The sequence below is a fragment of the Podarcis cretensis genome (assembly GCF_951804945.1).
Source record: "Podarcis cretensis genome assembly, chromosome: 10".
In the NCBI taxonomy this organism is placed as follows: domain Eukaryota; kingdom Metazoa; phylum Chordata; class Lepidosauria; order Squamata; family Lacertidae; genus Podarcis; species Podarcis cretensis.
The window spans coordinates 76678987-76695408 of record NC_137179.1 but is presented as its reverse complement, the minus strand read 5'-3'; the positions used below and the strand labels follow the sequence as shown (position 1 = coordinate 76695408).

Genomic DNA, 16422 nt, shown 5'->3' with positions numbered 1-16422 from the left:
CTATTGGTGATCACAGTATTCCTTTCTAGGTGCTCACAGACTGTTTGCTTAATGATCTGCTCCAGAATCTTCTCTGGTATTGATGTCAGACTGACTGGGCGGTAATTATTTGGGTCCTCTCTTTTCCCCTTTTTGAAAATAGGGACATTTGCCCTCCTCCTGTCTGCCGGGACTTCACCTGTTCTCCAGGAATTCTCAAAGATGACTGCCAGTGGTTCTGAGATCACATCTGCCAGTTCTTTTAATACTCTTGGATGCAGTTCATCTGGCCCTGGAGACTTGAATACATCTATACTAGCCAAGTATTCTTGTACTATCTCCTTAGTTATTCTGGGCTGTGTTTCCTCTGCTGAATCATTTGCTCCAAATTCTTCAGGTCGGGCATTGTTTTCTTTATCGGAGAAGACTGAGGCAAAGAAGGCATTGAGGAGTTCAGCCCTTTCTGTGTCCCCTGTTTGCATTTCACCATCTTCTCCTCTGAGTGACCCCACGGTTTCTTTGTTCTTCCTTTTGCTACGAACATACCCATCAAAGCCTTTTTTGTTGCTTTTAACCTCTCTAGCAAGCCTGAGTTCATTCTGTGCTTTAGCTTTTCTGACTTTGTGTCTACACATGCAGGCTATTTGTTTGAATTCCTCTTTGGTGGTTTCCCCCCTTTTCCATTTTTTGTACACATCCTTTTTTAATCTTAACTCAGTTAAAAGTTCTTTAGATAGCCACCCTGGCTTTTTTAGGCACCTTCCATGTTTCCGTCTCATTGGTATTGCCTGAAGTTGTGCTTTTACTATCTCCCTCTTAACAAACTCCCAGCCATCATGAACTCCCTTTCCTTTTAGTATTACTGTCCATGGGATCTCACCCAGCACTTCCCTAAGTTTTATGAAGTCGGCTTTCTTAAAGTCAAGAAATTGAGTCCTAGTATGCTTGGCATGCGGGACGCAGGTGGCGCTGTGGGTTAAAGCCTCAGCGCCTAGGACTTGCCGATCGAAAGGTCGGCGGTTCGAATCCTTGCGGCGGGGTGCGCTCCCGCTGCTCGGTCCCAGCGCCTGCCAACCTAGCAGTTCGAAAGCACCTCCGGGTGCAAGTAGATAAATAGGGACCACTTACCAGCGGGAAGGTAAACGGCGTTTCCGTGTGCGACTCTGGCTCGCCAGAGCAGCGATGTCACGCTGGCCACGTGACCCGGAAGTGTCTCCAGACAGCGCTGGCCCCTGGCCTCTTAAGTGAGATGGGCGCACAACCCCAGAGTCTGTCAAGACTGGCCCGTATGGGCAGGGGTACCTTTACCTTTACCTATGCTTGGCTGCTCCTTTCCGCTGTATAGTAAACTTCAGAAGAGCATGATCACTCGCGCCTAATGATCCTTCCACTTCTACCCCACTAACCAGGTCATCAACATTGGTTAGGACCAGATCTAAAATGGCTGTTCCTCTTGTTGCTTCTCCCACTTTCTGGACAACGAAGTTGTCTGCAAGGCCAGTGAGGAATCTGTTTGACCTTATGCGCTTGGCTGAGTTTGACATCCAGCAAATAGCCGGGTAATTGAAGTCCCCCATTACTACTATCTCCCTTCCTTTTGCATGCTTGGCCATCTGTTCCAGGAAAGCATCATCTATGTCCTCCGTTTGGCTTGGTAAACTCCCACAATGAGGTCCCTGTTATTCTTCTCTCCCTTAATTTTGACCCAAATGCTCTCACTTTGGCTTTGAGGTTCTAAATCTTGGATCTCTTCACAGGTATACACATCCCTGACATATAACACCACTCCTCCTCCTTTCTTGTCTGGTCTGCTTCTCTGAAATAGATTGTATCCCTCCATTATTACATTCCAGTCGTGGGACTTATCCCACCAGGTTTCAGTGATGCCTGTTATGTCATATTTAGTTTGCTGTACCAAGAGCTCAAGCTCATCTTGTTTATTACCCATGCTTTGCGCATTAGTGTACAGACATTGAAGTCCATTAATCATTCCCCCGTGTCTCTTAAGGATTTTTTCCTCCCACCACTAGGTCTGTGTGCTGTTTGCTCCATTTGGTCTATGACATTTGCATGATCATCTTCATCAATTGATAGACTCCTACTTTCAGGAGCACTGTCTCCCTCCCCCACATTAGTCAGTTTGAAGACCTCCTGTTATAGATGTATGACACATAAGGGATTGAGAGAGAGGAAGGGATAGACTACAAGGCTTTCCATGCTGCTGGTCACTTTGATTAATATTCCCTCTGAATACCAGTTGTTGGCTCTCATGAGCAGAAGAGTGTTACTGCTCTCATGCTCTGCATGTTGGCTTCCTGTGGATATTGCCTGGTCGCTGTGGGAACAGAACGCTCCTTGGTCTAATCTACACAGCCTCTTCTTGACAGACTCCTGTAATAACCAGCTGGAATGGAAAGAGTTCAAGGAGAGGAGGAGCCAAAGCTTCCTGGCCTGTCACCTGTCTGCAGTCCCACCTTTCCCTCTGCTATAGCCTGATAGAATGGCTGCCTCTACTGTAGGTGAGGCAGGAACCTGGTGAATGGAGCTAAAATGTGCTTAACCTTTTTTGATTTTGTTCTTCATAAACGAAAACTTAAGCATCACTTCTGAGGGAAGTGAAAACTACAGTTAGAAGCTAAGGCTATTGTACTCAAATTGGCAGTGGTCTAAGTTTGTCCATATTCTTTTCCTGAGTGGTGTCCTGTGGTCTCCTTTGGGCAGGGGGTCTCCTGAGCTTGAGGTTTTGCAGTATTGCATGAAGGACCCTTGATCCTGTAGGCAGAGTTGCACAGCCACATTCGTCCCCAGCCATATTCCATTTGCAGTCACAACAGATTCATACAATGCCTTGTATGGGAGACCAGTGAAACATCTCAGGTGTGTACTGCACTGGTGCAACATGAAAACTCATATTGCTGCACTGCTTTGAGAGCCTTTGTACAGTGGTACCTCAGGTTACAGACGCTTCAAGTTACAGACTCCGCTAACCCAGAAATATTACCTCAGGTTAAGAACTTTGCTTCAGAATGAGTAGTGTGGTGGCGGCGGCGTGACAGCAGCAGGAAGCCCCATTAGCTAAAGCGGTATCTCAGGTTAAGAATAGTTTCAGGTTAAGAACGGACCTCCGGAACGTATTAAGTACATAACCAGAGGTACCACTGTATTTGGCCCCATCCATTTAAAGAAAAGGAAAAAGGCATAAAGAAAAAAGGGTATGAAAGTTGTTGTTTTTTAAATAGTAATTGCCATTTATTTCCATTGCAATATAGTACCTCCCAAGAGAAAACAAATCTGAAATGCATATTTTATTTTATTTTTCAGTGGTGCATTTTCTGAAGTAGTTTTGGCTGAAAACAGGACTACTGGAAAACTATTTGCAGTCAAGTGCATCCCAAAGAAAGCCCTGAAAGGGAAGGAAAGCAGCATTGAGAATGAAATTGCAGTCCTGAGAAAGTAAGTATGAAACGTGTTCTTCCATTGTGGTTGCCAGAACAGACATCTGGGATTGTCCTCTGGGCCACTTTATTGGGATCAAGATGGGGCAGCATGCCAGGATTCAGTTCAGATTTGCAATTGATTCAGAATAAACTGAGCTGTTTTCCAACTTATTTATTTTTTTGGAAAATAGCTTGTTTTGCTGAGCCCAGTTTCAGGTCAAAGTGGGTCACCATGGCTTGTCCACCACTAGTTCAGATCATGTAATTTGCAGTTTTCCAACAATGCCTAAATAAAACCCAGCCAGATGGGCAGGGTATAAATAATAAAATTATTATTGTTGTTGTTTTTATTATGTGAAGCCATGGCATAAAGGTAAAGGTAAAAGGACCCCTGACCATTAGGTGCAGTTGTGACTGACTTTGGGGTTGCAGTGCTCATCTTGCTTTATTGGCCGAGGGAGCCAGCGTACAGCTTCCGGGTCATGTGGCCAGCATGACTAAGCCGCTTATGGCGAACAGGAGCAGCACACGGAAACGCCATTTACCTTCTCGACAGAATGGTACCTATTTATCTACTTGCACTTTGATGTGCTTTCGAACTGCTAGGTTGGCAGGAGCAGGGACCGAGCAACGGGAGCTCACCCCGCCATGGGAATTCGAACCGCCGACCTTCTGATTCACAAGCCCTAGGCTCTGTGGTTTAAGCCACAGCGCCACCCGCGTCCCGTGACACACATGTGTGTGTAAAAGCAACCATTGTGAATTACCAAATGTATTTAGTTTCTTTTTTGCACTCACAGCAAGATTATGTCTTTTTTTTAAAAAAAAAATTTTTTTATTAATTTTCCAATTTTTAACAAACACAACAAAAACAACATAGAAACAAACACACAAATTCATAATTTCTTAACCTTATTTCCATAAGCCTCTTTTCTCGGACTTCCTCATACCTTCCCCTTTTTGCATCCTTTTATTTTTAACAATTATTCAACAACCCTTTTAGCCAATTAAATATAAATTCATTCTCCCTTTTAATTTCACCCTAAATCAAACAAAATTTACCGCTGTAATTCTACATCTTCCTCTCCCTTAGCATTTTAGCACTCCTCGATTTTGTAATAGCTCTTAAGATATATTTTAAACTTCTTCCAGTCTTCTTCCACAGTCTCTTTCTCTTGGTCGCGGATTCTGCCGGTCATTTCTGCCAGTCCCATAAAGTCAATCACTTTCGCCTGCCATTCCTCCAGCGTGGGTAGCTCTTGTGTCTTCCAATACTTTGCTAGAAGAATCCTTGCTGCCATAGTAGCGTACAAAAAGAAATTTTTATCCTTCCTCGGCACCAGCTGGCCGACCTTACCCAAGAGAAATGCCTCTGGTTTCTTATGAAAGGTGCATTTAAGTACTTTCTTAATCTCATTATAAATCATTTCCCAGAAGACCTTAATCTTTGGGCAGGTCCACCAAAGGTGGAAGAAGGTACCTTCAGTCTCTTTACATTTCCAACATTTGTTATTGGGCAAATGATAAATCTTCGCAAGCTTGACTGGGGTCATGTACCACCTGTAAATCATTTTCATAATGTTTTCTCGTAAGGCATTACATGCCGTGAATTTAATACCTGTGGTCCATAACTGCTCCCAGTCAGCAAACATAATGTCATGACCTATATCCTGTGCCCATCTAATCATAGCTGGCTTCACCGTCTCATCTATTGTATTCCACTTCAACAGCAAATTATACATTCTTGATAAGTTCTTAGTATTGGGTTCTAACACACAGCAAGATTATGTCTTAGCCTGCTTGAACAATAAATATACATTTTGGAATATAATATAAAGGATCATATGTGCCTAATAATGAATATTGCCAAAACCTGTGCAAAGTGCCACAATAGTGAAGCTCCACTGAAATGTAGGGTGTTTTTGTCATGTTCTTAAGGGCCCTTTGGCCAATGGCTGTAAAGATCTTCAGCTTTATAACAATTTCTTGAACTTCTTTTCCCAAAGTGTGACTCGGTAGAGAAGTACATAGAGAGGCACTTCCGGGTTAGCACCATCGGCAATGGCGGAATTCCTCTGACTGAGAGGAATTTGCTTCGTGAAAATTTGGGTCTGGCCGCCACGGCGAAGGCGGAGACCCACTATAAATCACAGGCAGGTGAAGCCTGTGAACGTGGGATTCGGCTGGCACCTTCTGCGCCCCCCTACTCGCGGGGAAACCCAGTTTCGAGGATCCAGAGCGACGTAGGGTGAGTGGCGCGGTGCTTCGAACCGACTGCTTCCCCCAAGGTCTATCTTTCAGTTGCAAAGGAAGGAAAATAAAAATAAGATCAGTAGAAGACAAAGTTAAGTTTTTGGATAAATACGAAGAAGATTTCCAGAAGGGACTTGGGAAAGAGCCAGAAGTACTGGATAGAAGACCATCAGACAGAGGACTAGAGCAAAGAGCATTGGACAGAAGATCATCAAATAAGGGAATATTGGATATATCAACATATTTCTTTGGATTGGATCCCCCAGTGAATGTGACACCAACAACACCAACAGAAGAAGAGCAAGCATTGGCTGCAGTTGGAGGAAAAGCAGAGTAATTATACCATGGCGTTGCAAGTACTGAGTTGGAATGTTAATGGACTGAACTCCCGGAAAAAAGGCGGAGAGTCTTCCATTTATTGAAAAAAGAACATTTGGACTTGATCTGTCTACAAGAAACACATGTGATAAGGCTACACTGGAAGATATTGAGCAATAAAAGATTGGGCCATGAATTTATTTCATCGGATAAAGTTAAAAAAAGAGGAGTAGTTCTTTATGCAAAGGAGAGCCTATCACCGAAATTTATGTTTAAAGATGAACAAGGAAGATTTGTTGCAATTGAAATTCAGTCACAAGGAGAGAAATTTTTGATAGGTATCTATGCACCAAATGAAAGAAAATCGGAATTTTTAAAGAAGTTACATGAGACTCTATTGGACTATATGGATTACAATATGATCTTGTTGGGAGACATGAATGGAGTGGTGTCTACAAATATGGATAAGGCACAGAGACAGGTAGTCACCAAAGATGGTAGACTTCCAAAAACTTTTTTTGACATGACTGAAAATATGGATTTAGTTGACATTTGGAGAATAAAGAATCCTTTGGGAAGAGAGGGAACTTTTTTTCTCTGAAGCTAAAATGACATGGACAAGAATTGACCAAATTTGGATAACTAGAGCTCTGGTTCTGAAGACTAGCAAGGTGGAGATATGCCCCAAAACTTGTTCTGACCATAATCCTGTGAAGATGGAGATGAAATTGACGCCAATTGGTTCCTTTAGGTGGAGGAAGAATGATACTTTATTTAGGAATGAAGAAGTAACCAAGAAGGCCCAAAAAACTTTGAGAGATTATTTTGAGATAAATATGAATACTACAGTGGAAAAAAGAGTAATCTGGGATGCAAGCAAAGCGGTTATGAGAGGATTTTTGATACAACAGAATGCAATTAAGAAGAGAACACAAAATGAGAAAAAGGATAAAATCCTGGAGAAAATAAAGGAAGGAGAGAAGAAACTGAGAACAAAACCAAAATCACAGGAGATCCTGAGAGAGATAAAGTTATATCAAGTACAATATATGAAATTGATGAATCAAGAGATAGAATGGAAGATTAAACAGATGAGACAAAAGACATTTGAATCGGCAAATAAGTGTGGGAAATTGTTGGCCTGGCAAATGAAAAAAAGACAAAAACTTAATACTATTACGAATTTGGAAGTGGAAGGAAAAAATATACAGAATCCAGTGGAGATCAGGAAATGCTTCCAGAGGTATTTTAAACAACTTTATACACAGGAGAAGCAGAAAGAAATGGACACTGATCGATTTTTGAAAACAAATGGTCTACAGACAATTTCTCAGGAAAATAAGTTAATGTTGTACCATAAAATAATGGATCAGGAAGTGGAAGGGGCCATACAGAATATGCAATTGGGTAAATCTCCAGGACCGGATGGTTTGACTTCAAGATATTATAGATCTTTGAAAGAATGGCTAATACAACCATTGAAGCAAGTCTGTAATGAAATATTGGAAGGGAAAAGGGCACCAGAGTCGTGGAAGGAAGCCTATATTACACTTATACCGAAAACAGAGACTGAAAAGACACAGCTTAAGAATTACTGCCCCATATCACTGCTTAACGTGGATTACAAAATTTTTGCAGATATTATGGCTAAAAGATTAAAAAAGGTGCTAATAGAAGAAATTCATAAAGACCAAGCGGGCTTTCTCCCGGGCAGACATCTGTCTGACAATATGAGGAATATAATTAACATTTTAGAAAAACTACAAGTGAATATTAATACTAAGGCAGTTTTGATATTTGTGGACGCGGAGAAAGCTTTCGATAATATTTCTTGGAGCTTTATGAAGAAGAATTTACAGGGGATGGGGGTAGGTCAAGGTTTTGAAAATGGTATAGGTGCAATTTATTCAGAACAAAAAGCTAAATTAATTGTGAACAATATAGTTACAGAAGAGTTTAAGATTGAGAAAGGAACACGACAAGGTTGCCCAATCTCTCCACTGCTTTTTATATCGGTCCTGGAGGTTTTGCTAAATATGATTAGAAAGGACCAATTAGTTAAAGGTATACAAGTGGGAGCTAAACAGTATAAATTGAGGGCATTTGCTGATGACCTAGTATTGACTTTACAGGAGCCAGAATCTAGTACTAAAAGGGTACTGGAACTGATTCAAGAATTTGGACAGGTAGCAGGTTTTAAGTTAAACAAAATGAAAACTAAAGTTTTAGAGAAAAATTTAACTCTGAATGAGAAAGAGAAGTTCCAGGAAGAGACAGGATTAACACTGATCAAGAAAGTAAAATATTTAGGGGTTAATATGACTGCCAAGAATGTGAATTTGTTTAAGGATAATTATGAAAAATGTTGGATTGAAGTGAAAAAGGACTTAGAAATATGGTCAAATTTGAAGCTATCATTGTTAGGCAGAATTGTTGTGATAAAAATGAATGTATTGCCAAGGATGTTGTTCTTGTTTCAAACATTGCAAATCATAGACAAGACGGATTGTTTCAAGAAGGGGCAGAGAGACATTTCTAGATTTGTCTGGCAGGGCAAGAAGCCTAGAATAAAATTTAAGATTTTAACTGATGCTAAAGAAAGAGGTGGATTTGCCCTGCCAGACCTTAAACTTTACTATGAATCAGCTGCTTTTTGCTGGTTGAAAGAATGGCTGCTTCTTGAAAACACGGATGTGCTGGATTTAGAAGGTTTTAACAATGTATTTGGTTGGCATGCATATTTGTGGTATGATAAGGTAAAAGCACATAAAGCATTCAAAAACCATATTGTTAGGAAAGCATTGTTTAATGTTTGGATGAGATATAAGGATTTGTTAGAAAATAAAACCCCAAGATGGTTGTCACCAATGGAAGCAAAGGCACAGAAAAAACTCAATATGGAGGCCAAATGGCCGAAATATTGGGAAATTTTGGAACAAGATGGAGACAGGGTAAAATTGCAGAGTTTTGAAAAATTAAAAAACAAAGTGTGAGATTGGCTTCATTATTACCAAATAATGGAGGCATATAATTTGGATTAAAAAGTTGGCTTCCAGGTGGAAAAATCAAAATTGGAAAGAAGAATTGTTAAATCCCAAAGCTAAGAATTTGTCAAGAATGTATAATTTGCTGTTGAAATGGAACACTCAGGATGAAACGGTGAAATCTGCTATGATTAAATGGGCACAAGATGTTGGACATAACATTATGATGGCTGACTGGGAACAGTTATGGACCACAGGTATGAAATTTACGGCGTGTAATGCCCTAAGAGAGAATTTAATGAAAATGATTTACAGGTGGTACATGACACCAGTCAAACTTGCAAAAATTTACCATTTGCCCGAAAATAAATGTTGGAAATGTAATGAGACTGAAGGTACATTCTTTCACCTTTGGTGGACATGCCCAAGGATTAAGACATTCTGGGAGATGATTTACAATGAAATGAAAAATATACCTTTACAATGAAATGAAAAATATACCTTTCTGAAGAAACCAGAGGCCTTTCTCCTGGGCATGGTCGGCCAATTGGTGCCAAAGAAGGACAGAACTTTCTTTATGTATGCAACAACAGCAGCAAGAATACTCATCGCGAAGTATTGGAAGACACAAGATTTACCCACCCGGGAAGAATGGCAGATGAAGTTGATGGACTATATGGAATTGGCGGAAATGACTGGCAGAATTCGAGACCAGGGAGAAGAGTCGGTGGAAGAAGATTGGAAAAAAATTAAAGATTATTTACAGAAATATTGTAAAATTAATGAGCTATAGAAAAATGGTGGAATGAAGTTATATGGCTTTGGCAGAAATGTTATAAGGAACTAGGTACAGATAGATTGTTAATGTAGTAAAGGGAAAAAAAACAAGGTTAGAATATGTTAAGATTAATTACAGGACAGAAAATAGATGAAGATGGAAAGGAATTGCTGAAACAGTTAATTGAAGTGGAATACAAAAAGGGAGGCGTGAGGAAGTCAATGAAACAAGTGAATGAAAGTTAAGATTGAAAATATTGGAAGTGTTTTTAATTGTTTTTGTTTTGTTTTGTTAATTCAATGTTTTATGTAGTGTTTTTGTTTCTGTTTTTGTATTTTATTATGTTGATTTGTTTAAATTTTTTTCTTTCTTTTTGTAATCTTTAAACTCTTAATAAATATTTTTTTTTAAAAAAAAGAGAGAGATGTGATAGAGGACCAGGCCAACGTACTCCATCACCTCCTCAGACTAGCCCTCTCCTAAAATTAGTTGTTTAGTGCACCAGCATTTATTGCGGCCTTATTATTTCCTCCCCCTCCCCCCCCCCACTCCTTCTGCAATGTTTTCCTACAGCTAAGAGCTAGACATACAGGTGCCAGGCCTGTCTGCATAGCAGAAGCACTTTTCAACATGTGTTGCTAAATTTGTACACATAGGTATGTAGGTATCTTCCTGCTTTCGTAGGATTGCACATTGCCTACAATGTTCAGCTACGCTGGCAGGCTGAGCATTGCACTAAATGCCTCATTTCTAAATAAAAACTCTTTAACTCCTGCCTGGGCAATGTGAATGATTAGATTTTTATTATTCTAGGAGTATGTGACTGCATACAGTGCTGAATGCTGGCAGGCATTTGTAACATACATTTCGCTGAGCCTCGAGTCTCTAATTTCAGATCAGAATCTGTGCTATTGTAATTTAAGTAGGTCAGTTACTTAAATGGAAAATATGAGATGCTATGCCCTACAATGGAGATGGGGAGAAAAACTTTGAAGCAGCCTCTCTGTATCTAAGGCTGTGTCTTTCGCAGCACACATGCATGCTCTGGTTGCGTGCTCATCTGAGAGCAAGAGCGCTACATAATTTGCAGTGTAGCTTGAGTCAGTGGTAAGATGTTGAGTGTGCCGCTGCTCCATGTGTTCTGTGCTACAGATATGTACTGGTGAAGTCAGAGCATCAGTCGATAAGGGGGATTTCCCAGGATGGCGTTCTCTAAGGGCTTGTCCACACCTACCTTTCGCACTCTGCTTTCCAGGAAGAGGTCTGTGCTTTAAAGCGCTCTTTTTTCCGCCCTGGAGGATTCCTCGTGAAAACCTGCTCTTTAAAGCTGAAGTACAACAGATGGCAATTGGGGTTTCCATTTGCTCTGATTCTGGGAATGTGATGGTAGATCTAGGCTATTGTCTTTTTGTATTGTTTTCCAGTTGTTTTCTTTGGTGTTTTTAATTTGCATGCATTAATTTGTTGTAAGATGCCTTGGCTCAATATATTGGATCCACAAGGTATTTCTGTTATTAATTTTAAGTCTTTGTGAATTTTAAATTCTTAATAGAGTTGGACAGCCCCCACCCTGTATCACTTTTCTGAATCTTATTACACCATAAATAATCCAGTTTCACCTGTTTCCACAGAGAAACTGAAGTGAATCTGTTGAAATTAAAAGGGACATTCATCAGATAAAGTAATAGAAAGCCGCTTCAGGCTCTTTTAGTCCAATATGAAACTAGACAGGAGTAATAAATAAACCATGTTTAAGACAACAGAGATATACATGATACTTAATATTGTGGAGACCTGAGAAGTGTGTATGCAAATACTAAACACTCAAATAGGAAGGAAGCAGCTGCCTATCAGTTTGCCTGTCAGTCACAAGGCTTTGTGCAACGCCTTGCTATACTGATCTTTTCTCCTATTAACTTAACAATGAATTTACTTCCCAACTTAATGTGGGTTACTGAAAATATAAATAAATTATTGTAATGTGTATGTGTTTGTTTAAATATTATCACAAGCAAGATCCAAGGGTTCAAATCCATACTTCTATTTATTTTGGAAGAGGGATTGTGTGTACCTGATAATATCAGGCTGATATCCAAACCCTGATATTTCTAATAATAATAATAATAATAATAATAATAATAATTTAATATTTTTTTATTTATACCCCACCCATCTGGCTGGGTTTCCCCAGCTGCTCTGGGCAGCTTTCAACAGAACATTAAAATCAAATCAAATAAGAATCCCCATGCATAATAACTGTGCACGGGTAGGGCTTCTTCGTGTGATTGGGAGCCCTACATTTTCAGTGGTCCTTATCACAGTGAACCCTGTGTGCCTGGGATGGAGAATCTGTGGCCTCCTGTTGCCTCAGCCCCAGCCCACTAGAGCCAATGGTCAGGGGTGATCTGGAGGGCCACAGGTTCCCTGCTCCTATTATATGTTTGCCTCCCTTGCCAAGAATGCACAAGCAAGCCCAGCAGACTCTGCCCACTCATAGGTGTGCCCACTTGCTTGTCCAGTCCTGTGGCTTAGGAAGGTAAAAGGTAAAGGTAAAGGACCCCTGGACGGTTAAGTCCACTCAAAGGCGACTATGGGGTTGTGGCGCTCATCTCGCTTTCAGGCCAAGGGAGCTGGCATTTGTCCACAGACAGCTTTCCAGGTCATGTGGCCAGCATGACTAAATCACTTCTGGCGCACAGAGGTCTGTGACAATTGCCAGAGCACACAGAAATGCTGTTTACCTTCCTGCCACAGCAGTATCTATTTATCTACTTGCACTGGCATGCTTTCAAACTGGTTGGCAGGAGCTGGGACAGAGCAGTGGGAGCTCACCCCATCGCAGGGATTCGAACTGCCAACCTTCTGATCAGCAAGCCCAAGAGGCTCAGTGGTTTAGACCACTGCGCCATCCGCTTAGGAAGACCATCATACAAATGACTGTGCCTGCCCTGCTCTTTGAAAAGGAAGCTTGGGGACATGTCAAGTATTGGGACGATGGTTTAGCTTCTGCCTAGCCATGTATTCTAGAGCTCTGCTGTGATTTCTGAATGGTGTAACCTGATCTGTGTTGGGGTGCTGTAGTGATTTTTGCAATAAAGCCTTTAATAATAATTGAGCTGAATGTTTCAGTACAAGTGGGAGCCAAGAAACAAGAAGTGAGTGACAAAAACTCCTGGTTTTGCTGCTTCCCTGTGGCTGCAATGAGAGGAACTTGATGGACCACAATACATCTTGGCTGGTCACAAATCGTTTTGTTTGGGTCAGCTGTGGACAAAGGAATCCTGAAACTGTTTACAGTCTATAATTATGCCATTTACAAGCACACTGATGATAAAACTCCTTGTCAAGAAACTCTGAGACTGTTGTATTGACTAATGGTTTACCTGGAAACTTGCTAAAACTTGGCTGGATTGCAGAGCCTGCTCAGTCAATTGCATTCCAGGGATAGTTTTTGGCTTTCTATGAGTCTCGGATGCATGTGTAGACTCCTTCCTCCTAGTGGAGAGAAAGAATTGGAATGTACTGTGTATTTGAAACAAATAGAATCTTTCATTAGCTCTAGTTGCCTGAAAGACTTATATGGGTGTTTTGTGTATGGGTGGTAAGGTAAAGGTAAAGGACCCCTGACAGTTAAGTCCAGTCTCAAACCACTCTGGGGTTGCGGCGCTCATCTTGCTTTATTGGCCGAGGGAGCCGACATTTGTCTGCAGACAGTTTTCCCGGGTCATGTGGCCAGCATGACTAAGCCACTTCTGATGAAACCAGAGCAGCGCACGGAAATGCCGTTTACCTTCCTGCTGGAGCGATACCTATTTATCTGCATGCACTTTCGAACTACTAGGTTGGCAGGAACTGGGACCGAGCGACGGGAGCTCACCCCTTCGCGGGGATTCGAACCACCGACCTTCCAATTGGCAAGCCCTAGGCTCAGTGGTTTAGACCACAGCACCACCTGCGTCCCTGTATGGGTGGTAGTGCACTGCATATCTATTTTCTTTGCATTGTGGAATGAAGTTCCCATATGCTTTATACAGTACACGGGATCATTAAATAGAAACAGGAAGCTGACCAAATCTCCTAGAATGCAAGACTTTCCATTTCTTTTGCAATTTTTCCATAGTGTAAGATGAAAAGCAAGATGGGTACCAGGCTCCATAGTTGAATTTGACTGGACTTAATCTTCCAGGGATCATTTACCTTTTCCTTTACATTAGCTAGGTAGTTTACTGACCAAAATTTGTGCATTCTATGAGTTTTGCATACCTTTTGAATTCTCTGACTAAATGTTATGTAGCATTCCAGATGTGTATGAACATCTCACAAGCTGTATGTTTCCATGACAACATCTACTGTATTCACCGAAGAGAGGTTCCTATCTATGCTTTTGTGAAGGGAAGGAGAGTCCCATTCATTTTATAAATAATTGGCAACTACTTTGTCAAACAAGAAGGATCACCATCTCTCTCCCCCCCCCCCCTCTCTCTCTCCCCCCCCCTCTCTCTGGCAAAAAAGGGTTTACCCTGTTTCTTTGCCAGGCTGGTGTGGGAGTGTTTTTCCCCTAAGGGAAATGAGCAAAACAACTTCCATGGAATTTGTTTCTCAGAATGATGGTGAGTGAGGAAACATTGGTTGAATGTTTGACGTTGCCAAGTAACTTACTAGTGTTAGGGTGCAGCTGTCAGATTGAGTTTAGAGTTCCAAGTTATAAGAAGCTGACGTTGTGTTGTCGTTGCCTCCAGCTTCACTGTTGAACAAACTGCTTAAGTATTGATCTGTAATTGGATTGTTACAATGGTTGCAAATTTCACCTGGACAACAATGACTACAATTCAGCTGGAAGTTAAGCACTCTTAACCTTTTATTTCACTCTCATTTGAATTATGGTTGATGCCTATACAACTAATAATATTCAGAGCCCAAAGGGGTGGGGTAGAGCTGCTGTGTCTCCTATATAAAAATATATGAACCCCCAACTCACTTTGAGGACTCCTGCTTGGAAGAAACATTTGAGAAATGTTGGAAGGATCTAAATTGTAAGTATAGTGACATTTCTCAAGTGGGATCCTTGCACATCCCCTTCCTGGTACTCAGAGAAAATACTAAAGCAGCCTGTTGGAGATGTTGTGGGCATCAGCTGCACATTTGGTCGTGGCATTTCACCTTTCCAGAATGGGCAGGATACCAACATTTATATGACATATACATGGAAGGTGCTTCTTTTCCTTCCAAATGAAAATATGAACAGTATGAGTTTACTTAAACCCTGATTAGCATTTGGCAGGACTAGTGGGAGCCACATAAAGTTGCTCAGACACTGGAGCCGTCTTGCAAACCACCAACCCCCACCCCACCCCTCACCTGGCTCTTCAGATGCCACTCTGCGGCTGACAGCAGCCGTCGATGGGATGCAAAGGCAGACGGCTTCCTGATGGCTTACCAAGAGGGAGAGCGGGAAGGTGTGGGGAGTTCAGCGTGGTGCAGACTGGGGGCAGGAGCATCAGACTGGCTCCCCCACTGCACCTGCACCACACTCAGCTGCCCTTGCCTTGGCCCTCCCTCTCTGGGTAAGAGGCAGGAAGCCAGGGGTGCAGCACAGTACAGCCTTCACCCCACCCACCCCAGACCACTGCCAGGGAATGGCACATTACAGATGTCAGAAAGAAGCCATTTTCTGTCTTAGCCTATTTGACAACATTCCCAACAACAGCCCCTGGTGCACTTCTTAGGATGTATCACTTAATACATTTAAGCCCTGGAGTCTAAATTAAAAATGTTCTAGGGAACTGACCATAGAGATGAACCATTCTAACATTTTAAGATTTAATGGTAGATGGAAACATTGTTCCAACATGTTGGCTAAGTCTGATCTATACAGCTCCCAGTCAGCGTAAAGTGAAAGTTAAAAGTACCATTAAGCATCAGTGTGGAATTGTGTCAACCCTCAGCAGGTAAGTGGATGGCCATGCCAGGCTCCAGATTTCTGAATTAAAAAAGGAATGAGTTACAAAGATTGAACAGTATGTAGGCAACGAGCACAGTGTTGTGGGTGTTTTTATTTACCATATTTTTTGCTCTGTAGGACTCACTTTTCCCCTCCTAAAAAGTAAGGGGGAATTTGTGTGCATCTTATGGAGCGAATGCAGGCTGCGCAGCTATCCCAGAAGCCAGAACAGCAAGAGGGATTGCTGCTTTCTCTGTGCAGCGATCCCTCTTGCTGTTCTGGCTTCTGAGATTCAGAATATTTTTTTTCTTGTTTTCCTCCTCCAAAAATTAGGTGCGTCTTGTGGACTGGTGCGTCTTATAGAGCGACAAATACGGTATTTAGCAAGACAAGCTCAACATTTAACTATTTGGTTTAATTGATCAGGAAATTATATATAATGAAGGTGAAATTTACTGGGAGTGGGAGAAGAGTCAAGAGATGGTTTTCAAACTAAAATGGAGATGAACTGAGCCTGGTATCAACACAAGAAATTACCTTTTCTTCTTTACATTTTTGAAGGCCTCTATGTAGCTATGAAGTCATGTGTTTAGGCAAACTATGCTTATAGCATTCCTATAGCATTCCCTTAGGAGGGCATGCCTTCATCTGTGCCTTTCAAACACCTTTTTGAGACCAGACACATGTGAAGTTGTTTCCTCCACCAAGACTCACCGTCCTTTTCTGAATGCT

The 16422-nt window shown here is 41.5% G+C and overlaps 1 protein-coding gene across 1 annotated transcript in view; it reads left to right on the top strand.

Annotated features, from left to right (window-relative positions):
* The window catches only part of CAMK1D (calcium/calmodulin dependent protein kinase ID), a 260116-nt gene that overhangs the window by 129591 nt on the left and 114103 nt on the right, over positions 1 to 16422 (top strand). Inside the window, exon 2 of the mRNA XM_079993323.1 lies at positions 3301 to 3432. Coding sequence (XP_079849449.1) covers positions 3301 to 3432 — 132 coding nt within the window. The remainder of the gene's footprint in view (positions 1 to 3300; positions 3433 to 16422) is intronic.